This window comes from Perca fluviatilis, chromosome 1 (assembly GCF_010015445.1).
Source record: "Perca fluviatilis chromosome 1, GENO_Pfluv_1.0, whole genome shotgun sequence".
NCBI classification, from domain to species: Eukaryota; Metazoa; Chordata; class Actinopteri; order Perciformes; family Percidae; genus Perca; species Perca fluviatilis.
The window spans coordinates 28,954,368-28,979,749 of record NC_053112.1 but is presented as its reverse complement, the minus strand read 5'-3'; the positions used below and the strand labels follow the sequence as shown (position 1 = coordinate 28,979,749).

The following is a 25,382-nucleotide window of genomic DNA, read 5'->3' as shown; positions in this document are numbered from 1 at the left end:
ATATGATTACAGTCAGCGTCTACACCAGAGCCATTGCTGAACTACAGGGAGATGAAGAAATCGGGTTCAGCTGCACGTGAAAAAACTGAAAACCTCTGCTCCACCCTCAGCAAATAACAACGCCTATACTGACACCCTTCTAACACTTATGAAACACATCGCATCTTGACTTGCAGACGATCGACAGTGAACGGCTCATCAACAGTGAAGATTGTAACGTTTTAGTTTCTGCAGCGGTTTGTTTTCGCTGGCATGCGTCTACACGGGTAAGTACATGTAGCGGTACTGAGTCTGCGTTTGGCTCGTTTAATTAACTCCATCTGCAGAGTATTATACTGCGACATTGTACTTGCTAAATGTGGCTTCTTTCTTCTTTTTCAGAGTTAATACACTGTAGCCTATATACAGTCAATATTATATTGTGTGTGCATTTAGGCTATGTGGAATATAGACATGCAAAGAAGTTTGATACGCAACAGGGTGTTATATTACTCTTTTTGACATCAGACAAAAAAAGAAAAAGACAAAAGCATGCAAATTAGAGTTGAAAACAGTCGTAATTTTGAGAAAATGGTGCGAAACATTTGTGCTACTTATACGAAATATTCTAGCTACGTTGTTAATAAATTAGGCCTACATTTACAGTGGAGGAAAGTAACTTTGCAAAAAGTGCATTTTAGTAGGCTATACTAAAGTAGGCTATAGGCCTATGCACTTTACCCTACGTGAATAATTCGTTTTTTGATGCTTGATGGGTATTTTTGACCTGGACCCCGTTTTCTAATGTTTTTGTTTCACACACACAAATGCATATCACATTGATTGATTGATTGATTGATATATATATATATATATATATATATATATATATATATATATATATATATATATATATATATATATATATATATATACACACACACACACACACGTGAGGGTGTGGTAGAAACCTCTAATGGCTGACTTTGTCTCCAAGTTACTAATAGGAACACATTTTGAATACTTTTACCTAGAACGATTTTTTCATAATGTCTAAAGCCTTTGTATACTTGATGGTTATTTTCATGCAAACCATTTGAGTTTATTAATATGAGACAATGTCCTAATAATTTTAATATCTTTCAGGTCAATATTGGGAGCAACACTGTTGGCTCTGCTGGCAGGCTGTCAACAATGTGTCTTAGCTGACAGTGACACTTGGGCTCCACCAGAGGTCTCACAGTACAATGGTACTCTGTATGCAGCCTGCAAAATGAGACCCAGCAACTCACTACCTGATGGTCTGCCCAAAGTGTACGGTCAGGTGCTGTTTAAGCAGGATTATCCTGATGGAAAACTCCAAGTCTTTCTTCGGTTCAATGGTTTCCCCACAGAGGGTAATTCGGAGCCCAGAGCGGTGCACATCCATCAGTACGGAGACCTGGGACAGGGATGTGATTCCACTGGTGGCCACTACAATCCCCATGGTGTAAATCACCCTAATCACCCTGGAGACTTTGGTAACTTTAAGCCCCAGGAAGGAAAAGTCCTTACGATGATAGAATCTGAGGCAATGCTGTTCACGGGTGTGTCTGTGATTGGAAGAGCAGTGGTGGTCCATGAAACGATAGATGACTTAGGCCTTGGTGGAGACGCTGCGAGCCTGCTGAATGGAAATGCAGGCCGGAGGCTTGGCTGCTGCATTATTGGGATTTCTTCCCCCAACCTCTGGAATATGTACTATAAGATGTATAATAGGCGGCTGAAGAGAAATTTGTTTTACAGTAATGGCATGTAGGTCAACTTACAGATTTGGCCTTTTGAATTCATTCATTCTAGCCTAGCATTTTAGCCATTATATTGTTTGTCTGATACCAAGAAAAATCAACAACTCAATCAAATTCTCTTTTTCCAAACATAGTGGCTTATCAAAACTAGTGGAAACTTGTCTTTCAAATTGGTCTGCTCTACAGTCGATGGCGCCAAATGGAACTTTTCCCCAATTAAAACCCTTTCAGGGCTTACTTTGTATTATATACTTGTTTTTCAAACGACAAACCTGTAGTTGAAAATCTTTTATTTTGCAGAAACCAATCCATTTTTGCACACATTCAACAGAAACACATAGCTCTAAGTACTAGTACTAGTAATTTCTATCTTGTGAGTTAATATTGTTCACCACAAAAAGACAACCAAGACATCAGTGCTGGTAATCTACATGGTTTGGCTTCATTGTGTTACAGACTCACATGTTCTGTAAATGTATTCTTAACTAAGGTGTTCTTGTAAATAATTAAATATAAGTTTAGAAGATGCCTTTCAAGGAATCAAATAAGAGTATGGGTTAACGAAAATGCAACTTCCTTTTAATCAATAAATATGCAACATTTTGTATAGCTTTCATACTATTGTTTTTTTATTAAACATAAAAACTTGTATAAGAGTGCTTAGCTAGAAAAGCAAAATGTCCCACATTTTAAAATTCAAGACAATAAGAAATAAAACTGTTGGGAAATGTTTTTATAATGTTTGAAGAAACAAAATAAAGCTGCTGCTGCTTATCTTAAATCACAACAGCTGGATGTCTATTTGTTGACGTAGTGATCAATAAGATATGGTTTGTTTAACGTTGGAGGAAGCTTTAATTTCTAAGCAACAACACATTTTACTCTCTTAAGTTATTGTCCATTTCTGTTAATAACCTACATGTATACTGTATAGTGCCTTTCACAAATCCCAAGGGCACTTTACAGAATTGACTGTACATACAACACAGTCTGAGACAGAAGAATAACAAAGAAACAACATTTCTATGTGAAACCTGAATCAGTGTCTTACTCCAGAGTTAACAGCAGAAACCGTTTGCAAATTACATTCTTCTTCACTGTTAAGTTCATAAGCAAAAAAAAAAAATCTCAATCATCACACCTTTGTAGCATGATAGCCATATCAGCCTCATTCCACGGCCCTTTTTCTACTTTTTATCACCATAAATCACAGTTTCTCCACACTACAGCGCCGATACATACACCATGTAAAGCTTCAAACTTTGTGGCAAACAGTTTGGGAATAACCCTTTCCTGTGTCAACATGACAATGGTGTGGAAGAACTTGAATGACGTACACAGAGTTCTCACTTCAAACCCATCCAACACCTTTTGGATTAACTGGACTACGAGCCAGGCTTTATTGCCCAACCTAATGCTCTTCTGGCTGAATGGGAGCAAATGTTTGTTCCAAAATTTTGTGGAAAAACAATCCCAGTAGAGTGAAGGTTGTTGTAACATTACTGTTGAGCAATCACATTCGGGTGTTATGTTCAGATTGTGACATTCTTTGGGCCATGTATGAGACTCAAAATGGATCAAATGAAAGCAGGAATTAGATAAATCAGTTACAGACAGTTAGGGCAAACGCTAAGATTTATTTTAGCTTTACTCTTATTGCTTACTACTTTGACAGGGTTACATTAATGAGAAAAAAATGTAGTGTCACAATAATTGGTTTTCATTTTTTACTTGAGCCTACGCCCCCCCAAAATGTCTGTGCACATCCCTGCTGTGGAATAATACTTAGGGGGACCGCTGTTTTAACCCAAGGCATCTATATCAACAAGTAGTGTCACTTTCTCCAAATGTTTTCATTATTCGTAAAAATAAATAAAGTAACCTCATATTACAAATGCATTACTCGTCCTTATGTTTCTGAGCAGTGTTACCTAGGCCCGCCGCTGCAAAATTATTAAGGCCGCTGTTTCAGAATTTTATGAAATGTCATGGAGTTGCAATTATACGCCTCTGCTGAGCCGTCTGCTCTACTGAACTCAAAACGAACGGTTGTCCGCACTCTCTCCACTGTGAGGATGAGCAACTGGAACAGTGACAGGACGTCAATCACACTCAAAGTCCGCTTTTGCTAGCTAGCACACCCAGCGGCCCCTGTGCATCCCTCCCCGCTGCTAGGAGATTACTTCGCTGGGAGGAGAGTGGGCGGCAGCTCCGGAGACGGACCTTCAGTTAGCGGCTATAGTAACTTGAATTTAGCCAGCACAGCGTGCTGGCGGCCAGTGGGTCTAACCTGTGTAACAGCGGTAACAGAAAGTTTGCTGATCTGGCAGGAAGTCGGGGCGGTCCAGGATCAGCAAACTTTCTGTAAACCCTAACCCCCCCCCCGAAAAAAAACCCCTAGAGGAAACACTGCTGAGGATTTCTCCCGATGCTCTGCAACCTGTCAGCGGCTCATGAAAGACTTGACATTTCCTGACTAACACAAGAATCTGTCCCATCTGAAAGCTCTTTCTCCTGGTTCGTCTGGAAGTCAGCCTGCCTTGTAGTGGCAGCACTGGATATTGTGCTTTTGATTTTTGCCTCGGTTTCAACAGTTTCCACCCCTTCTGTGCATTCATCTGAGTCATTCTCTCCTCCTCCTGTGGGGTCAGAGTTCTCTAAGGTTTGCTGTAAGTGGCAAAGGTCTGACGGATGGTGTGTGGGAGAAGAATCACTCACACACTTCTCTTCTTTTGACCGGTGACTCGTTAAATCAGTTAAATCAGTTGTTACCTGTGATTGACCACTTTCATGACACTCTTCACTGTCTGGTGTTTCTGTCTGAGGGCTGACTGGCTCTTCCTCAGCTGACTGGTACGAGAGGTACGGCGGGCACGTCTCCTCGCTGGATGGGGTCTCCTCAGGAAGCTCCTCTTGACTGCCTGACACAGCTGGTGGTCCACTCTCTTGGATTGGGACTTCTGTGGAGCTCTGCTGATCGACAGACCTTTTTTCTGAGCCTTCATCACCTGTAAGAATAGACGATATAAGAAATATAACCTCACCTACACACTGAACAATAGATGGCGTACACTGACAGAAGTATAAGTCACATCGAATATTCACCTTCCTGTCCATTAGACTCTGCTGAGTCAGCCTGTTGGGTATGCAGGATGATGGTGTCTTTTCCTCCTATTATGACAGAACATAATTCAGTGTAAGCCTTTATAAAAGCGGTAGAAATTCAGTCATCTGTCTACAGTGGTGAAAGTAACTAAGTACATTTACTTAAGCACCCTACTTATGTACAATTTGAAGATACTTGTACAATATGTATAAAAAAAAATAAGCCCCACCTTTACCAACTGCAACATGAAAGGTCCCATATCATGCTCATTTCCATTTCATTTTTCATTTCTACTGTTTATATGTTTAATGTTCAAAAATAAATTCTTATACTGTCTGTCTGAATATACCTGTATTCACCCTCTGTCTGAAACGCTCGGTTTTAGCGCCTGTCTCTTTAAAGCCAAGCTTAGACAACAGGAGTATTAAAATTAGGGGTGGATATCACAGTGTACCTCACGATACCATACGATACACGATACATGGGTCACGATAATCAGTTTATTGCTAGACAATCCTATAATGATACATCACGATATCGGTCTAAACTATGAATACAAAATGCTTCAGTGCAGGTTTTCTCTCTTTATTCACTTCGAGTCCAAACTGTTAGAAAACAGCACAATTTCCTCAAACTGCTGTCCGCCATCCCGTTGAAAACCTCTTCCTCTTGGGCTAGTTAACTTATGTTCGAGTTTCCCTCATTCGTGTGTTGAACACCACCTCGAGGAGCCACGAAGTAGCAACTCTGGGAGCGGGGACATCTATTCAGAGCACCTTATTTTATTAATAACAATATTGACATTTGGCGCCAGAGTATCGATTCTCGTATTGCACGAAGAAGGACAACGATATATTGCCGTATTGATATTTTTGTCCCACCCGTAATTAAAATCCTAACTGATTGTGAAATCAGGTTGCAACACACATAAGGGCAACCTTCACAGATACAGATTTGAACATAATGGCGCATCATACACTACAGGATATTATTAAGATTATCAATGCACCACCTCACGTGATCTCTCTCACGTGATCCCATGGGGAAGCAGATGTAAATATAGTGGAGACTGACGTGGTGCGACAACTAGCTATAGCGTTAATAATGCTTTGCAGTGACAAAAAAGAAACGCGTAGGCAAAGCGAGTGTGGATTAAAAAGTGGTTAGGGAGACGCGGTTAACACGGATTGTCTGTCCTCTGTTTTTCAGCGAGAACACGTTTCCCTCTCCTGTTTACTGTACATAGGATATTGTGAAAGTACTGACTTAATCATACAGATTTTAACTCCTAAATATCAAATCTGTTTGAAATTATCGGGTCGGCCTCGATGCGGCTGTGAACAGTTTTGCAGGTTTAAGCTTGGATCTGTAAACCGCTCACATTATCAGATAATTTGGACCGAACTTTGTTACCGACCCAGGTCCTGGACCAGATTTCTCTGCTGATTATCGGGAACAGTGAATTGGGGATAAATCATCCCAAAACTACTGTAGTCTGAGCCCAGCTTAAACCCCCCCATTCCTGCTCTGATTGGTCCGTGTTTCAAGGTCTTCCGCCATTTGCGCTGTCATTGCAGCCAGGCAATGACTGGAACGGCACTGCAGCAGCACTTTCTACCTATATGTAGTACTTTTACTTGAAAAAGAGTATTTATACACTTATTTGCTATTTTTACTTCAGTAAAAGATCTAAGTACTTTCATCACTGTCTGTATGTCACTACTTAAAACTGTATAGAAATAGAAATGAGTAAATGTAATTTGGGTAGATAAGAGGAGAAATGGAAGAAGATGAAGTTCATAGGTTGAATGTAGTTAGAAGGAAGCGAAAAGGAACATACTTCCAGATATTCCCAGAGACACATTATAAGTCAGGCCTCCAGGTAGCAAGAAGCAAAAGGAAAGAAGAAAGGAAAAGGAATGTAAATTATTGTAAACAGTGAGTAGAATACAAGCTTCAACGAAACACAATAGTTAACAAAAGACTTATGTTCAACCTGGCAGGCTCCATATTCCAGACATTTCTAATGTTTTTAGTTTCTTCTCCAGCTCTGCTACTCGATTTCCAAGAATCCTAAAGACAAAAGGCACAAAAACAATGAAATTCACATGTTTTGTCCGGCAAGTTATTGATATGAACAAATTAGAGTGTGTACAGAGTGTGAAGTATGAGATTGTGTACTTGTTGATTTGGCGTTGGTGCTGAATCACCATGTTCTTCTCGTGGATGGTTTCAAGCAGCGCTGTGGCGAGTGACTTGAGGTCTGAGATGGACTGAGGAGTCACGGGCAAACTGCAGCCGTTTTCTTCAGACAGTAACAATTCCTTCACTGCACACACATCGTTAGTCACATTTAAACCACAGGCACTAGAGTTGCCCCGATCACGTTTTTTTGCTACCAATTGGCCGATTAACGGCCAATAAAAGGCAGATAAATGGCTGAATTTTGATTCGGGGAGCGCCATCTTGTGACAACGCAACTGTGCCTGCTTCAGTAGTTACCTGCTTATCTCGTTTGGTTAGGCTAAAAGGTTGTTTGCAAACGGTCAAATCTTACGGGGAAAAATAGCGGTCACAGGTAAACAGAGCACGTCCTCACAAGATGGCGCCCCCGTACCAAAATTTGTGACGACAACTTCACATTTTCTCAAGTCTGTTAAAAAACAAAAAAACGGAGCAATGCAACAAGTAACGTTATCTTACAGTAAGTCTAAAAAGGACAACTTAAATATGCAATGTAATTATACCATCTATCTGCCTTTTTTCTTTCATTCTCCGCTGTCAGCTTCACAAACTCGCCCTGCTCCGATGCGTCTTCAAGTGCCTATTAATTGCAAATAGCTTCAGTATTTGTTTATCCCGTTTTGCTTCTGCGTCTAAAGGCTGCCCAAGTAGCACTGCTTCGCCTGTGCTTCCCCCCAATATAGTCCCAAAATCATCTGCCTAGGAAATCGTCTAGTCTTAATCTGCAATGCTATTTGTACTTGTTGTGAATACGCAGGCCACAAGAAGTAATTAGGTTTTTTGTTGTTGTTGTCACGACATGCTAACCGGCAACAAAGGATTCCATTTACTACGCTAAGCTAAGCTAGCAGCTGCTTAGACAAAAATGCGTTTGCCCACCTATATAAATGTAGAGGACACAGTGAATAACCCTATTTCAACAAACGGTGGCGTATTCCTTTAATAAGACATGGGCTCCCCTGAAAACGTGATTTGTGAAATTTCTTTGAGGGAGGGGGGAGGGGGCAAGGGTTCTCAATGTCCTTGAAATCCATTCTTCAGTTAGCATCATATAGCCATGGCAAAAAGAAAACAAGGCAGTTTAATTATTAGGGTTAGGGGTCCAAGCCCGAGCCTGGAAGAATCGGCGGTAGCAAAGCTACGCCGTTCGCACAGCAGGGCTGTGGAACCCTATTGCTTTCCTAAGGTTTCTTATTATTATTCCGCCGATAAAACACATTCTACAGCCTAAACCGTACATGGTGGGGGGGTGCTGTTTTCAGGACTGGTCCAGATCACTGCAAGGACCTCGGACAAAAACAATTCAGCCACTAGGTGGCGCAATAGCAGAAAAAACGCGTTTGGCCTTATAACTTCCACACCGTACACCCAACATTCAAAAACCATACATCTACGCGTTCACTGGATCCAGCTGAATCACGTGGCATGACCCTCTAAGGCTCCCCAACCAGTTTCACAAAAATTGGCCACTAGGGGGCGCTACAAGTACAAAACGTTTATATCTCATGAACGGCTCATCCAATTTTTACGAAATTTTGAGTGTACCATCTCGGCCCGCTCCTGAGGCCATGCCTACAGTGGGGTACTGATTCATCAAAGTGGGCATGGCCTATGGGACCCAGGTTTGGATTCACCACTTACACTAATGTGAGCAACTTAAAATTTACAGCGTAGATGGACAATGGGTCATGGACCTTACCTACCAAAAATTAAACACATGCACCACTAGGTGGCGCTATAATGACGTAAAACGTGTTTTTGCCTATAACTCCCACAGTCTACATCGCAGATTAGAAACCCTTATATCCACGTGTTCCTTGAATCCATCTGAGTCTGATGACATAGGCCTCGCCCATCTGTGCTAAGAAGTTTTTTCGCAATATGACGCAATGCGCAAAACCAACGTTTCGAACTCTTCCTAGGCCATGTGAGATATTGGTAAGAAACTTGGCAGGTAGCATCTCCATACGGACCTGACCTGAATTTTGCTACGTTACACCATTCGCAATTTACAAGCAAACTAATTTTCGTAGCTAGCCACAAAACACGAACGTTAGCATATCTCGGCCAAATTAATAGGTATCGGAGCAAAACTTGGTATTGTTGTTCGACATCCCACTCCAAGCCTCCCTACCAAATTTGGTGAAAATCGGCCGTTAGGGGGCGCTATAATGAACGTAGAGGCCGGGAATAATGGGAATCGGAATAATTTGCAATGAAATATCTCTGCTGCAGTAAATGCTATCATCACAAAACTTGAGATTATTGTTGGACATGCCACTCTCCGGCTCTCCACCAGATTTGGTGATGATCGCCCTTTAGGGGGCGCTATAATTGAGGTAGAAGTGTTTTGGCCTTTTATGCGATGAAGAGGAAATTTGCAATTGCAATTCACTACAGACTTTGGACCTCGCACTTGGTCAAATTTCCTGACTTTTGCCTCGCCCCCATCGTACTTTGGGTTCTCCTTTCGCGGGCTCCGCTTTTGTGGGCTCTTAGCATCGTCAGGGGCGACTCGCGCCAAGGGGGACTGGCGCCGGGGAGGCTTGGACCCCGTTCATAACTGCTTGCAGTTCTAGTTCATTTTGGTTTTACTAAGAAATTGTGTAGCGATGACGTTAATAGCACGACCGATTCACCTGCTGCAAAGCCTGTCAGCACACCTCCCGCCGGGGTGACAACGTAAGAAGAAGCTGAAGAAATAATGTCCTCTCTGGCTGAAGATGGAGGTGGCAACAGCTCGTCAGAGGCCAGTCTTGATCCTAACCCCTCTTGCTCCTCTCTCCCGTTAAATTGGAACAGCCAGAGAGACTGAAAGAGCCCATATACATGGCTGTTTGTTAACCCTTGTGTTGGATGTGTTTTCATTCATTACAACGGTGAAGCAACGCCGACACACCATCCTCGTCTTATACACAACTCTCTCTCTGTTGCTGTTGTAAGCTGACAGGGAACCTGCATGCAAGTCCAGCTCCACCGTTTCATTTGCGTTCTCCATAGTGGCTGATTAGCACAGCAATCCGCTTGTTGTACCAACCTCAGTACATGTTGCTTACTCCAAACAGCTTACATAAGTGTCCGGGTGAAACTCGTGCATGTGGACTTTGGTTCCACATTATGTGCTAAATCGGTGACTAGAAAGCATTAATGCCCATCCCCTGATTGCGTATTTTTACTGAATATCGGCCGATAACAACAGGCGGCCAATCAATCGGGGCATACACATCATATGCTGTCTGCAATATAAGGATTGATTAAAAACGTCTTTTCCTTGTTTACATTTTGTGACACTGCACATACTGCAGTGTGAGTTTTTTTTTTTAAATAAATGATCCTTCTGACCTTGTTTAGCAGAGAGCACCCCAGTCAGTGCACTGCTGTTGGGTTTCCCACAGATTTTAGAGGTTTTCCTACAGTCCAGGGCACTCTGAAATCAGTGAAAATCCACTTTTAACATTTGCAAAAAGTTAGCTCTCAGTCGTTGGATTAAGAAACAATTCAACATATTTAAAATATAACTGTAGGAGTAAAATATTGAAGAAATAAAAATGTAGCTACCTTGTACTTCACCAGGTTTGTTTTGAGCAAATTGATTTCCTCTTGACGTTGACAGAACCGTTCATGCAAATACCTGAAAGATTATTTTCATCCAAATCCCATTATTAAATCATTAAACCTCATCAGTTCTATCATCAATCTGTTTACTGACTCAGCAAAATCCAATTTATTTTACAGCTAAATATACATAATATATAGTATATCAGGGTTTCTACAGGTTTCACCATGTCAAATTTAAGACTTTTTAAGACCATTATGAATGAAATTTAAGACCTATATCACGACACAAGTCAGATTTTAGAGTTTGGAAACATTGTCTGAAATAATTCCCAGATTTCATCATTGGCATTATAGGACTGGTGTCTAGATTGTCTGCAAATAAGTTGCATATTGGTCTCATTTGTAGTCTTAATACAGCAAATTATATTTGCACTAGAAACAGAAAGAACTACAATACCACAGAATAAAAAAATTAAAAAAAATTGTAAAGCGCTACAGGAACATTTCAATGAGCATTAGAGGTAGCGTTACATTGACGTAGGAAAATTAAGACCTGTTTAAAATTATTTAAAACCTAAAATACAATACTTCAGCGCATTTAAGACTTTTCAAGGCCTAACATTTTTTAAATTTTAGACTTTATGAAACTGTGTTAGCACGATTCCATGGAAAAAAAAAAAAAAAAAAAAAATATATATATATATATATACAGTGCCTTGTAAAAGTATTCGCCCCTCTTTGAACTTTTCGACCTTTTGCCACATTTCAGGCCTCAAACATAAAGATTATAAAACTGTAATTTTTTGTGAAGAATCAACAACAAGTGGGACAAAATCATGAAGTGGAACGAAATTTATTGGATATTTCAAACCTTTTAAAACAAATAAAAAACTGAAATATTTGCGTGCAAAATTATTCAGCCCCCTTAAGTTAATACTCTTGTAGCGCCACCTTTTGCTGCGATTACAGCTGCCAAGTCGCTTGGGGTATGTCTCTATCTGTTTTGCACATCGAGAGACTGACATTTTTGCCCATTCCTCCTTGCAAAACAGCTCGAGCTCAGTGAGGTTGGATGGAGAGCGTTTGTGAACAGCAGTTTTCAAGTTCTTTCCACAGATTCTCGATTGGATACAGGTCTGGACTTTGACTTGGCCATTCTAACACCTGGATATGTTTATTTGTGAACCATTCCATTGTAGATTTTGCTTTATGTTTTGGATCCGTCTTGTTGGAAGAAAAAACTCCGTCCCAGTCTCAGGTCTTTTGCAGACTCCATCAGGTTTTCTTCCAGAATGGTCCTGTATTTGGCTCCATCCATCTTCCCATCAATTTTAACCATCTTCCCTGTCCCTGCTGAAGAAAAGCAGGCCCAAACCATGATGCTGCCACCACCATGTTTGACAGTGGGGATGGTGTGTTCAGGGTGATGAGCTGTGTTGCTTTTTACGCCAAACATAACGTTTTGCATTGTTGCCAAAAAGTTTGATTTTGGTTTCATCTGACCACAGCACCTTCTTCCACATGTTTGGTGTGTCTCCCAGGTGGCTTTTGGCAAACTTTAAACGACACTTTTTATGGATATCTTTAAGAAATGGCTTTCTTCTTGCCACTCTTCCATAAAGGCCAGATTTGTGCAGTATACGACTGATTGTTGTCCTATGGACAGAGTCTCCCACCTCAGCTGTAGATCTCTGCAGTTCATCCAGAGTGATCATGGGCCTCTTGGCTGCATTTCTGATCAGTCTTCTCATTGTATGAGCTGAAAGTTTAGAGGGATGGCCGGGTCTTCGTAGATTTGTAGTGGTCTGATACTCCTTCCATTTCAATATTATCGCTTGCACAGTGCTCCTTGGGATGTTTAAAGCTTGGGAAATCGTTTTGTATCCTAATCCGGCTATAAACTTCTCCACAACAGTATCTCCGGACCTGCCTGGTGTGTTCCTTGTTCTTCATGATGCTCTTCGCGCTTTACACGGACCTCTGAGACTATCACAGAGCAGGTGCATTTATACGGAGACTTGATTACACACAGCTGGATTCTATTTATCATCATTAGTCATTTAGGTCAACATTGGATCATTCAGAGATCCTCACTGAACTTCTGGAGAGTTTGCTGCACTGAAAGTAAAGGGGCTGAATAATTTTGCACGCCCACTTTTTCAGTTTTTTATTTGTTAAAAAAGTTTGAAATAGCCAATGAATTTCGTTCCACTTCATAATTGGGACCCACTTGTTGATTCTTCACAAAAAATTACAGTTTTATATCTTTATGTTTGAGGCCTGAAATGTGGCAAAAGGTCGAAAAGTTCAAGGGGGCCGAATACTTTCGCAAGGCACTGTATATATATATATATCTAACAGCGAGGAAACAATAAAATATCTTTAAAAAAAGAGTAACAAACCTGTTCTCCATGCAGAGTGCATCTATGTCTAAAATGCGTATCTCATCGTTGCCCAAAATGTGGTTCATTTCCATATTAAGACGGTGAGCTTTCTGCTGAAACACGTCGCGCTCTGCTCGTACGTCCTGAAGCTCGTCTGTAAGCGACTTAACGCTGTGCTCCAGTACCTCATTCTGCAAAACACACCGTGTAAGTACAGAAACTTGGATTAATGCTACGCATAGAATATTTCATCCACTCATATTTCTCTATATTTTTTGACTAACTGAAGAAAACCATCACAGCAGTTGTGTCATGCGATATTTGGCACACTTCTCCATTATTATCATGTCTTCTTGTGATTTATCACAGCAATAAATCTGTCATAGATATATGAAGTTGTGCACTTGTGCCTCTGAGAGAGCCTCCGGTACTTGCATAGTGCCTGTTCAGAAGAAATACTGACTCTTTGGATGTGAAAACAAAGTTGTTGAAAGTGTTGGTAATTTTTCGAGCAAAAATGTCAAAACATTTAATGGTTCCAGCTTCTCAAATGTGAGGATTTGCTGCTTTTCTTTCCAATTATTTAATTCATTTTCAATAATTTTGAGGGTTTATTACTTCTTTTTTTTTGCAAAGACTACTTTTAATACTTTTAGGACATTTTCCACATTATACTTAGATTCTTTTACTTAAGTAATATTTTCAATCCAGGACTTTTATTTGAGTGTTTTTACAGCGTGGTGTTAGTACTTTCTGTAGGCCTATAGGTTGATGGGATGCGGTCAACTACAAGCCATTAAATGAAAGTCACCAGAATTTTTAAAACAAAGAGAGAAAGCAGCAGACAGTCAGCCCCTTGTTCTCACCTGCTTTCCGGCTTTTTCTAACTGTCTGACCAGATCCTCTCGTTCATGAGCAGGGAAGTGTCGAGCGCCAACCTCCTCGTCTCCCAGCCTCTGTTTGGTAATGGTCATTCGTAAAAGCTGTTGCGACGGAGACACACATCTGTCACATTTTCTGCACAGTTTTACAATATGTGATTCTGCTTTATTTCATCTGATAAACATATTTCTTTGCATTTAAATACACTTGAACGCTACTCACTTAAATCAGATTAATTAATTTCATGACCACCAAAACTAATAATAAGTAATGTTATTTTGGAGATATAATCAAGAAACACAAAGATGAATAAACATACATTATAACCTAATGCATTGCAACTTTCAGTGTCGCTCACAGCATGTCATGGTACCTTGTTATCACCTTGAGCTTCCACCAGTCGTTGTTTTAGCTCCTTCACCTCCTCAGCAAGTTGACTGTTTTTTTCTCTGGAGTCTCTCAGTAGCTGAGCTAAATTCACCTGAAGAAGACATGAACGTACATGATTGACATTTAAAGCTATAGAGAGCAAGATTTTTTGTAATTATTCCCTCATCCCTTAACCTGAAATGATAAAGGGAGCAGCAGTGGTGAAGAGCATCCCAATCACCCTGGTAAATGTGTCCTTCTTGCCCAAATAAAATGATAGGGTTGTTATCAACACTGGCTGCAGCCAGTGATCCAATAAATACTGTTGGTATGTATTACTAAACTGTGTACAAAGCAGAGTTGGTCCACCTGGAGACAGCTGGGTTGAATGCTGTGATTATTTTCCCCTTTGAATATTTTAATTTACAACTTAAAAGACCAGCCTCTCACACACACACACACACACACACACACACACACACACACACACACACACACACACACACACACACACACACACACACACACACACACACACACACACACACACACACACACACACACACACACACACACACTACATTTTTGTAAGACAGCGATTAGGCCTGCACAATAAATCGTTATAAAATCGCGATCTTGATTCACCCCTGTTCGCGATTTCATTTTTAATGACTTTGATTTTTCTCTTTTTTTTTCTCCTTCAGTTAATTTATTGAAAGCATTTGACAGTAACATTGACATGTTTTAATTATTAAAAGACATGTTCAAGGAGTTCAGATAGAGCCTGTATCAGGGCCATATTTAGTTCAGTGTGTTATAGGTCACTATTCTTCGTAGCCTACTGTACTTAAATGGCCAGTGTGTACTTTATTTTCTTTATTCATGGAAGCCTCTATGTTTACAGGCTCGTGGTGATGCGCAATGTAATAGGTGCCAAAGAAAATCTATGTTTGGTACTGCCAATTTGTTGTTTTGTCATGTTTCATGCGTGCAATAAACATTACACTTTTTTGAGAAAAATATCGTGGCAGAGAATCGTGATTCATATTTTTCCCCGAATCGTGCAGGCCTAACAGCGATGCACAAAGAACATCTGCAGGTTGACATCACTTACTTGATTCCTTTTCTCAGGAGGCAGAGAGGGATCTCCATCCTATTGGTTGTACAAACAACAACAAGGGAAACTGTCATTAAATGCAACATCTCCAACATTTAATAGTGGACAATAGCCACTTCTGTTCTCCATTTTTCTTCCTATTGTAAAGCTCATGATGCATCTTTCTGACTGTACTAGTTCTACTTACAATGAGTTCTCTGTACTTCTTCTTGAGTCCTTGGTGTCGCTCACGCAGCTGGTTGGCCATCAGTTTGTACTGATCCCTCTCCTGTTGGCAGGTGTCCAGCTCCTTCGACAGAATCAGAAGAGCTTCTTTCTTACTCTCCAACTTCTGCTTACAAATGAGGAACTGCATGTGAGAACAAATGTTTCACAAGAGAGAAAAAAAAGTTAAAGGCAGCGTTATGTGAATATTGAATAATGTCTAGGAAGGTTTTATCATGACACTTGTTAAGGTAGGGAAATCACCTTTTTAGGAGCCCTGCAAATAATGATTATTTTCATTACTGATTATTCTGTCGGTTACATTTTTGATTACAATTTTCTATTAAATGTCGGAACATAGTGAAAAATGCCCATCACAATTTCCCAGAACCCAAATATATTCTATTTGCAAACATATGAAACAGAGAGAAGCAGCAGATCTTCACATTTCAGAAGCTGAAGCACATGAATGTTTGGCATTTTTGCTTGATAAAATAAACAACTGATTAAATCAGTTGTCAGCGCTGTTGTCAATTGTCAGTAAAAATATGGCGCATAATTTGTACAGCATAGTTTTCAATCATGCTTCAGAGTAATATGACAAAAATATCCCAAAATAGAACAGTAAATGTCAGTCATAAGTATTATTTGCTGTTACTACATTATACTGGATCTGTGTAAAACACGGACACGAGGGTGATCATACATTCATCAAGAGCTGTCATCTAAATGTATTAATTGTGACAGAGTAGTCTGATAACCAGTAAAAAGCCAATACACCTGCAGTGTCTTACTGTAGGCTTCATCTCATCATCTTTGTATGGCACCGGGCTCTGCAAGTGCAAATGTCTAGCCTACTTCCTTATCCACAGGCTGAGAGAAACCTAAGCAGCTGAGATTTAATCCTCTTTACTCTGTTTTATCTAAACAACATTTGAACTGTACGTGGCTGCTAACAGGAGGCGACACACAGCATTTAAAGAGTGTGAAACGTCACCGATTTACCGCGAATGTTATAGTTTGGTGTACAAACAGGAGTGGATAGAGAGTGTATATTCACGCTTTTCTCTCTCTGCGTCTTTCGAGTCGTCTCACCTCGTTGACCAGTGCCTGCCAGTCGCTCTCGCTCCTCCGGGACGGATCCATCTCTCCGCTCGGCAGGAAAACAAATTTGAATAATGACGCACGGTAGTTTTCAATCAAACATCACCATGATGTGATCTGATTTAGGAAACATTTGCATCATCAACACGGATTAGCTGATCGAGGAACACACGAGCTGCATCGCTTCCGTCCCCTCCCGACGTCAGAGAAGCGTCACGACGCATTTGGTGACCCCCCGTAGGCCTACATGTAAAATTAAGCACAGACATTTAAATGATTCTACCTGTTTATCTGCTGTTTCCAAAGTCATTGACCAATCAGTTTGACCTGTCTTAGTAAAAAATGCAGGATAAAATAACGTCAAAGTGAGGTGAGTTGTAAAATTATTTAGATTTTTTTTAACAATTTCATGTATGTTGTCTGTATTTATTCAGTTAATTATTTATGCCATAATGCCTTATCTATTAATTTAATATTACAAACTTTGGGTCTCCATAGTTTGTGGCATGAGTTTCTTGAATGCCAATGCCATGTTGCCTACATGTACTCTCGCACCACAATGACAAACAGATTTTTGACACCTAACAAATACTTTTTTTCCAAATGCAATAGCCTACAAATCCCTAGTCACAATAATTCCTTAAAAATTAACACAATGTATTGCATTGTTTCTAAATTAACAAATTGACCGACAAAAAATGTGGTAGTTGTATAAAATGTTGTGTTTTAAGGTTCGGAGTCAACTGACTCTCATATGCAAACCAGACGTTTAATAAGTCATGAAACTGCAATTATGAACACCTGTAAATAATTCTGTTTGTGTGTTTGTATCTGTTGTTCAGTAAATAGCTGTTGATAGTACATAATGGACAGAAAACATATACTTGGCAGTGCTCAGCACAGAACAACTAAACAGAGTCTGGGGATCAGATGAGGAGAGATTTGACAAAAGTTTATCTCTTTTAAAACGGCATCAATCACATCACCCCTCAACACTGAATGACAATAATAACAGATGATGATGACACTATGTGTATGTTCTTAAATAAACCATACGATTTCATCATTTGTCCTCTGTTGCTGCCGTTAAAAGAAAATGCTGTCTCAGACGCCAGTTGCTGACAGCACTATCAATTTCAAACATGCTGTCTGAGGCACTTTGTCTTTGCTTTATGGACACATTTCACAGGCTTCTGCCAAGAATGGAGGACAGAGTGAAACAGATGAATACAATGCATGTGGTTATATGTTCTTTTAATGCATTTACACAATAATATACATCATTGCTAGGTAGGACATGAGTATAGGGCAATAATGTATTTTCATCCAAGAAATCTAAAATGCAAACAAAAAACATATTGCTTATGCTAGATCTTGTTAGCATTTTGTGAATTCAATTCATATGTTTGACAGTCTATTAAGACCATGGTCCAATTTGCACATCATGCCATTGTTATGTGTGTGAAAAATATTTACATTCCAAGCCAAACAGACTGTAGTTAAATCTGTACAATACATGAAAAATATCAAAAGATTAGTAAAGAAAAGAGCACACATTTGTGTCTTAAGACCATGTACATGTCATTTGAAGTCATATAGCAGCACACAATTAACCTTGTGATTGTAATTCAGAGCAACACTCAGTATTATACATTTTGCATAGGAATCAGGAGTGAATTATTTAGTTCTGACACTAATCAGGCACTCTGTTAATACTGTAGCTTGTTATAAATGCTGTGCAGTTAGGGTTAAGCTTATAATATTTAGCTAATACATTCAGCTGTATTTTGAGGGAAAATATTTTTAAGAAAACCTCTGTTTCATGCACGTTTAAATCATTAGCCATGACAGTTAGTTACTGGGATAAGTTGTTCCAGTTGTCTCAAACAAATCACTTCACCCACTGAATGTAAAGCATATTAGGGTACCTTTTGATACACACACCTTTCCAACTTCAAAATTTTTGGAGCTACATCCAACAATTTCTGTAATTTTCCAAAACCAACAAACCAACAAGCACAGTCCTCCCACTGTGTGAGGAAGTGAGAAAGAAAGAGGGTTAGAGCTCTCTTTTTCAGTTTTAACACAATTACTTCTTTTGGTATGTACATGAGTGCAACACCATGAATACCTTCCAGGAGACCATGAAAAGTGAAAGTGTGTGCCATCATCCCTATTTTTAAACGATAATTGCATCTCGCCCCTTTCAATGACAGTAGGTTTTTCACCCTGCTTTGAGTGTAGCTGTTTGGAAGAGCTCAAAACAGCTTTTTGAGCATACCTCGAGTGTTTACTTTGAGGGGGCACAGAAATCAGTGTTTTAGTCTGTGTATCGTGATGCAGCAACACAGGCCAAATAGTAACTATTTCAGGCTTCTCACTTTTAAATGAGCACCAACTTAACATGTGCCCCATTAGGAATCATATATAATGGCCTTCAACGTTTTTAGAACCTTTGATGGATAGGGTTCTTACCACCTGTGTGGGGCTGTGTGGGGGGTCCAGGCTATAGCCATGGCCAGAATGGACACCATTTGGCTCGGCCATTGCTTGCTGGACAAAATTACCATAAATAACACCTTTTAAGATAATATCTAGTATGACATAACATTGTTTTTTTCTGTTTTGATTTCAAAGATTGCCATTTTTATATTTCTGTCAGCCTCCATAACTGCTACAAATGCATATGTGTTGCAGAAACTTGCAAAGAGGTTTGTCTTGAACCAAAAAAGATATATCTAGTTGCATAAGGAAGATATACAGCATTTTAGACTCCTTTGTAGCATACACGCAAATATTGATCAATTAGTCATTATTTTGCAAGGCATTATAAGCTTAAATCTACAATAATATTCTCAAAAACCATCGATTTGCCCTTGAAGCTGGAGGAGAAGATGAAATTCCTCCGGCCAGTGGTCACTACTGTAAAAGAACGAGGCGACTGCACATAAATGTCCTTGAACTTGTGGAATGTTTTGGTCTCCGCATCCCAGAGGTAGATTTGTGTGAAAGAATAATCGCTGCCAAGAGCAAGGTAGTGCCTGTCTGTGAAGGTGAAAGGTTGGAGGATCATTGCTCCCCGAGAAGGCAGAGCCTGCACCTCAGTGAACTGCTTATTGGTCCACTTGAGGACTTTGGAGTCACCGATGTAGCAAGTCATGGCCAGATACAACTCATCCTCCACCCGGAAAGCTTTGACTGCCACCACGTCGTCGACATTTGGGATTTCACCATGAAATGTGAACTTCTGGGTGCTCTTGTTCCAAAGGTAGATGACAGGTGGCTGAGAGCGGCTGGTGAAGATGAGATAGGACTTCCCGTCCAACTGGACAAACTCAGCATCTGTATCACGAAACCACTCGTGAAGAAACTGGTAGGAGTAGAAACCAGTTTCATTGCGGTCGGGTTGGTCCGTCCACTTGTACAGAGTAGACATACCTGCCTTGGAGCTGTCCACGATCACAAAGTACCACTCACTGTCCATTTGGAAGACCTCAATATCATTTGGCTTGGAGATATTGAAGACCTCAATAGTTTGAAATTTTGTGAACTTGTTCTGTTGATCGTCAAACTTATAAATATGGGAGCCACCAAAGAGCTGGGTAACAATTATCAAGACATGGTTCTCGATCAAAACAGACTTGCATCCAACAACAGACTTCCCTGTGAGGATAGAAAAGATGTAAGTGGTAGTAATACAACACAGACAATGACATTGAAATTTATCATTAACTGACACTAAAACAATAATTTCAGTGTAAAATGAATCTCTCAAATTAACCTTAAATATATTTTATTTTTGTTATTATCAACAATTCCTGTGAAAAGACCAAAACCAACAATGAGTTAGTCCGTCTCTTAATACTTTTCAATTGATCCAGTCTGTGGCTCTCATCCCTGCGCCCATTGGTTCCTACTGAAGATGTCAACGTTTAAAAACTGGTCATGAATACATACGCTAATTGCTGGGGACCTGGGCACTGTAGTTTTTAGCAAACATTTCTCAAACAGGATGGGGACTATTTGTTGGGGACTATATTCAGCCGCACTTTAATACATATTTGGGGCTCTTGACACTATTTACAGCAACAGGACGGTGTTTGTGGGATCAACTTAAAATAGACAACAGTGCATGTAACAAGCTGTATCAGGCAATACTTGTTTATAGGATTAATTCATTGTGAGTTTTAGCCTTTTCACGAGATTGTCTGACTATAAGAAAAATACAATATATAACCAGACTCATTCTTTGAAAAAAAATACTTTGGTTGGGTGTTGTCAAACCTGTTATATTGTCAAATTTCCTGAAATTCATTTCAACGTGATCCCACTCCATGACCACACAGCTGTTGGAGTTGGGGGCAGCCATTGCCACGTAGATGTCCTCTTTAAGGGAGAAGATGTCCGCTGACATGGACTGGATGGGAATAGACTGATGACGCACAAAGTCTGGAGATGCAGACAAAAACAGAAACTGCTAGTCTGCTGACAAAGTGAAAGAGTCGATATTTAGAACCTCACTGCCTTGATCACTTTTTTATGCTGTGAAAAGCTTCTGGATGACACTGTGTAGAGTCATCAAAATCATATTCTTGGTTTAATATTTTGATTTTAATATAGCATACTTTCTAATAGTAGTATTGTCGTTTTGTAGTATGTTTAAGATAAGTCAGTGTTATGCAATGATTTGAAGTGTTCTTATATCAGTTTACAATTGCCTTGTCTGTCCACATTGCATTGATAATAGTTCTGCCCATGATTATTAAATAAGCACAGAAATAAAACTAATGTGACTCTGGCATAGCTGTGGATGTGTGTGTGTGTGTGTGTGTGTGTGTGTGTGTGTGTGTGTGTGTGTGTGTGTGTGTGTGTGTGTGTGTGTGTGTGTGTGTTGTATATGTGTGTGTGTGTGTGTGTGTATGTGTGTGTGTGTGTGTGTGTGTGTGTGTGTGTGTGTGTGTGTGAAAGAGAGAGAGTGTGTTTTTAGAGGCACACATGTTAACAGGCCTAGAGTCTGCTTGTTTGTTTTTCAGTGCGTGTCCTGTTGAATTATTTAACAGTTGTATTGATTTTGCTCTTTCTTTTTATCTTTCTTTCTTTCTTTTCTTTTTTCAACATTGCATCTTCAGCTGTGCCTGTGACTATTCATAATTGCCTTTTATAGAGTACATATAATTTTACCTGTGGAGATACACTTGCCCGGTAGAATAGGCAGGTCATTGAGACGCTTGCCCTTCATGTCACTGGGGCCTGCGCAGAAGACATCTGATACTGTGGCATTTGTGTTTTTCAGCCACGTCATCAGCCACTTGTTCTCACAAATACACTGGAAAGAGTTGCCTCGCAGATCCCTAATGTACAACATGACAAAGCCAGCTTTGACACAATAACTGAACAATAAATATGTATATATATATATATATATTATTTTTTAGATTCATTAGAGGAAAAGACAGATGGTTGAAACTCATGACACGTGCAGTAAGTCATTTAAAATGATTCTATATAAGTTCCTGTGTGTGACATCATACAAAACTTTTCAGGAACAATAATATACAGTAGGCTATTTGGTTTAGCTTGATGATGAAGAATTGTAGAATTTCGTAACTGGCACTGGGTGATTGTTTTATACATACATCAACAATCATTTTAGCTAAAGTTTATGTTACAAATAGGTTGTTCTTTCAGTTGTTCACCGACAAGCACTTTTGCATCATTGTAAGGACAATTTGTTACTAAAGTGTATTTTAAGAGATAATAAAAATGCACTATAGAGGAGAACAATGATGGAAATGTAATATTTGTGCTATCCATATCATTCTTGGGGTTAAATGCTACCAAACACAAAACCCAGCCTGAGTCATCTTCACTTAGGAACGCACACACACACACACACACACAGACACACTGCTGACACAACTGCTTACTCACAGTTCCAGCAATGAATCCAAGTCAAAAAACAGATCTCTTGGCAGAAACCTCATCTTGTTATTGGCAAGCGATCTAAACCAGAGACACAGAGAGGCCAGAAAATGTACATTACTGTAATTTCTTTCGTCTTTCTCTGTAATAGTAAGGTGTTGCTGCTGCAGAGGCTGCATGTTCGGTGGTAGAGAGAATGACAGCAGACTTACAGATGAGTCAAATCTCGTAGACCACGAAAGGCATTTTTGGTGATTGTTTCAATCTTGTTCCCTTCAATAAATCTGTTCAATGAGTCATAAGATAGAGGTTTAATCAAAGCAAAATGTACGTAAAAGATACAAGGTAATATATTACATCATGTTACAGTAAATGGATAAATGTGTAGATGTCGATACACGTGTCAGAATATTTTGTAGGGTTTTGGAGATTGAGATGGGTGAATTGAGGAATTTATATATATACACACTGCAGTTATTGCAGTTATACCAAATACAGCATAATGTAATACAGGCCCATATAATAATTATTAATTATTATGTGCTATATTCAAGATAACGGTTATGCATCCAATGTATTAATTGTGGATATGAATTAATAAAGAAAATCAAACAAAATAAACAAAAAACAAGATTTCATTTGACATGTTAGGTTAAGAAAGCAGTTTGTGAACTAATACTCACAAATATTCTAGGTGTGGAAGACCAGAGAAAGCATCATCTTTGATTGTTGTCAAAGAATTTGCATTTAGAAGTCTGTAAAGGAAAAACAAACCCAAACAACTGAGTAAACTGAAAATTTAAACTTTTGCTAAAACTTGTCCTTTGTTTAACTTTTTTTAATAGCCTAACCACCATACAGAAAACAGAACAAGTAAGCAATATTAATAATCTACTTGTTGTGTTTGTGTGTGTTGCACTGTACAAAATGTCAATTACTAATCATCATTAAATCTATGACAGTATCTCCTGACAAAATTGCACTTACAACAGCTGAAGAGAAGGCATTAGTGAAAACATTCCCTCTGTGATTTCAGAAATAGACCCATTGACCATGCTCCTGTTGGAAGATAAAACATACAAATCAAAGTCTTACTCGGCTTGGGACATTTTAGCACTCTGTACCAGACACGCCAAGAGCCAACTCTGCAGGAAAGCACAGAACAGCAAGCAAATTGTCTCCTTGACCGCAACATTGGTTGCCTTGTGTTTTACTGAAGAGATAATCCACAAATAGGCTACGACGTGTTACTCACAGTGAGTTGATCTCATTCGGTATAGTCCGTGGGATCTGTAAAGTACCGACGCAGATGATGGTCTCCTTGGTGCAGGAGCATCCTGAAGGACATTTGAAATTCCGTTTAGATTCAACTGCTCCATAAATACACAGAAGCGCAAAACCGGCAAGTAGCCACTGCTGAGTAGTTGACATGTTGCTTCTTGAACATTAATAATAGTAAACGAGGCCGTGGTCGGTGGTGCTCGCAGCAGCTTTTAACCGCCTGGCCGACATCAAAATGCAGCACTAGTGGAAAACCCTGACACAGGCTGATACGGCTGCAGCTGCGCCCCGGAAGGCTGCTTCAGTTTCACAAAAACGCCGAGTCGTAATAACACTTATTAAGGAGAATGACACTAAATGTGAGTGTGTGTGTGTGTATATATATATATATATATATTTAGTTATTATATGAAGTATTGCACAAAACATAATTTTTAAAGTGATATTCAAGGTGGGGGAAATCAATGCACCACAAGAGACGATATAAAAGCCCCAACATGATCTGAAGGGGTTATTTCAGCACCATGGAGAGCATTATTTACATGCACTATATATCGTGATACATTCTGCATACCAGAGCACTTTAACTTCATTAGCACAGAAAGTCCCTTAAAGAGGAAAATACATTAAAAAGTAATGCAAACTGTAGGCCATCCATTTTATAATCATTGTTCTCCCTAATGCATCTGCCCCAAAACATCCTCCTTGTCAAATATTCTCCTATCGGTTTTCCAGCTTAGTTTGATTGGGATAGATATTCCTGATGCCTGTCTGAGTTAAGAGCTCTACTCTGGGCTAACTCGAACCCTCCACACACACAGTGGTGTGGTGGTGGTCAATGTGTGCTGTTACATGGTTATACCACTAGAGGGTAGCTGATGCTAACTAAAGTCTGAACAAGTTACAGATTGGTTGAAAAAGGAAAAAAGTTATCTGCTGTGTTGTGTAGTTTTTATGTGATATTATCTGTTTGAACTATTCTTTTAAAATCTCTTCTGTTTTGTTTGTAGAAAAAAATTAGACATTCCCGGGTGTAATCTATGTATTGGTTTTAGTTCATTCATTCTTGTGTCCCACCTGGTTTATGTAATGTTTCTTTTGTTACTTTCTGTGTGGTAGGTTTATTGCTCTCTTTCCTTTTCTTTCACAACTACACACACATGCATACATTAACGTCTTCTCTAAAATCAACATACGTGATGTGCTATGATGGGTAATAAAAGCGGAACATTATTGAGAACAGCATAACATACATACAACACACACACTGACATACCATACAAACTGCTTAAACATACAAGAAGGCCCTTTTCTGGTTATTTTTTCCTCATTGTTTGTGTTAGTAGCCTATTTGCACTATTGTAACTGTTATTAATGTGTGATAAACTGAGGGTTATTCAAACAATTACATGTTTAATGTAGTAGATTTATGCCGATAAAGTATA

At 39.5% G+C, this 25,382-nt stretch overlaps 3 protein-coding genes across 5 annotated transcripts; 1 reads left to right on the top strand and 2 right to left on the bottom strand.

Annotated features, from left to right (window-relative positions):
* The first annotated feature begins 21 nt into the window (after positions 1 to 21).
* On the top strand, positions 22 to 2,377 carry LOC120562590 (extracellular superoxide dismutase [Cu-Zn]-like). The gene is made up of 2 exons (XM_039806386.1): positions 22 to 266; positions 1,126 to 2,377. The coding sequence occupies exons 1-2, from the start codon at positions 253 to 255 to the stop codon at positions 1,775 to 1,777; spliced, it is 666 nt and encodes a 221-aa protein (XP_039662320.1). The 5' UTR covers positions 22 to 252; the 3' UTR covers positions 1,778 to 2,377.
* On the bottom strand, positions 2,040 to 16,954 carry LOC120562570 (coiled-coil domain-containing protein 149-like). Of its 3 annotated transcripts, none has more exons than XM_039806331.1 (13): positions 16,726 to 16,954; positions 15,614 to 15,775; positions 15,424 to 15,462; positions 14,314 to 14,421; positions 13,925 to 14,041; positions 13,077 to 13,249; positions 10,675 to 10,747; positions 10,459 to 10,543; positions 7,054 to 7,201; positions 6,869 to 6,945; positions 6,713 to 6,748; positions 4,872 to 4,937; positions 2,040 to 4,774 (listed from the first exon to the last, which is right to left on the bottom strand). In XM_039806331.1, exons 1-13 carry the CDS (start codon positions 16,774 to 16,776, stop codon positions 4,218 to 4,220), a joined length of 1,692 nt encoding a protein of 563 aa, XP_039662265.1. In that variant the 5' UTR covers positions 16,777 to 16,954; the 3' UTR covers positions 2,040 to 4,217. The 3 variants fall into 3 exon arrangements, with proteins under 3 accessions (XP_039662265.1, XP_039662275.1, XP_039662284.1); XM_039806341.1 differs by having other exon boundaries at positions 15,614 to 15,757; XM_039806350.1 differs by lacking the exon at positions 6,713 to 6,748.
* A 1,015-nt stretch (positions 16,955 to 17,969) lies between these two features.
* LOC120562558 (leucine-rich repeat LGI family member 2-like) lies at positions 17,970 to 24,200 on the bottom strand. Its single transcript, XM_039806305.1, has 8 exons — positions 23,912 to 24,200; positions 23,644 to 23,715; positions 23,340 to 23,411; positions 22,869 to 22,940; positions 22,666 to 22,737; positions 21,916 to 22,085; positions 21,019 to 21,183; positions 17,970 to 20,397 (listed from the first exon to the last, which is right to left on the bottom strand). Exons 1-8 carry the CDS (start codon positions 24,085 to 24,087, stop codon positions 19,562 to 19,564), a joined length of 1,635 nt encoding a protein of 544 aa, XP_039662239.1. The 5' UTR covers positions 24,088 to 24,200; the 3' UTR covers positions 17,970 to 19,561.
* Between the last annotated feature and the right edge of the window lie 1,182 nt (positions 24,201 to 25,382).

What these genes read in the sequence shown, in the direction of transcription:
- LOC120562570 (XM_039806331.1), bottom strand. Translation starts at nt 16,776, where the DNA reads ATGGATCCGTCCCGGAGGAGCGAGAGCGACTGGCAGGCACTGGTCAAC. An exon ending in GCACTCTGCATGGAGAACAG is followed by an intron (nt 10,748 to 13,076) that starts GTTTGTTACTCT and finishes ATAATCTTTCAG; the next exon opens with GTATTTGCATGAACGGTTCT. An exon ending in GTCTCTGGGAATATCTGGAA is followed by an intron (nt 4,938 to 6,712) that starts GTATGTTCCTTT and finishes CTGTCATAATAG; the next exon opens with GAGGAAAAGACACCATCATC.
- LOC120562558 (XM_039806305.1), bottom strand. Translation starts at nt 24,087, where the DNA reads ATGTCAACTACTCAGCAGTGGCTACTTGCCGGTTTTGCGCTTCTGTGT. An exon ending in GGGCAAGTGTATCTCCACAG is followed by an intron (nt 21,184 to 21,915) that starts GTAAAATTATAT and finishes CTGCATCTCCAG; the next exon opens with ACTTTGTGCGTCATCAGTCT. An exon ending in GAAATTTGACAATATAACAG is followed by an intron (nt 20,398 to 21,018) that starts GTTTGACAACAC and finishes CTATCCTCACAG; the next exon opens with GGAAGTCTGTTGTTGGATGC.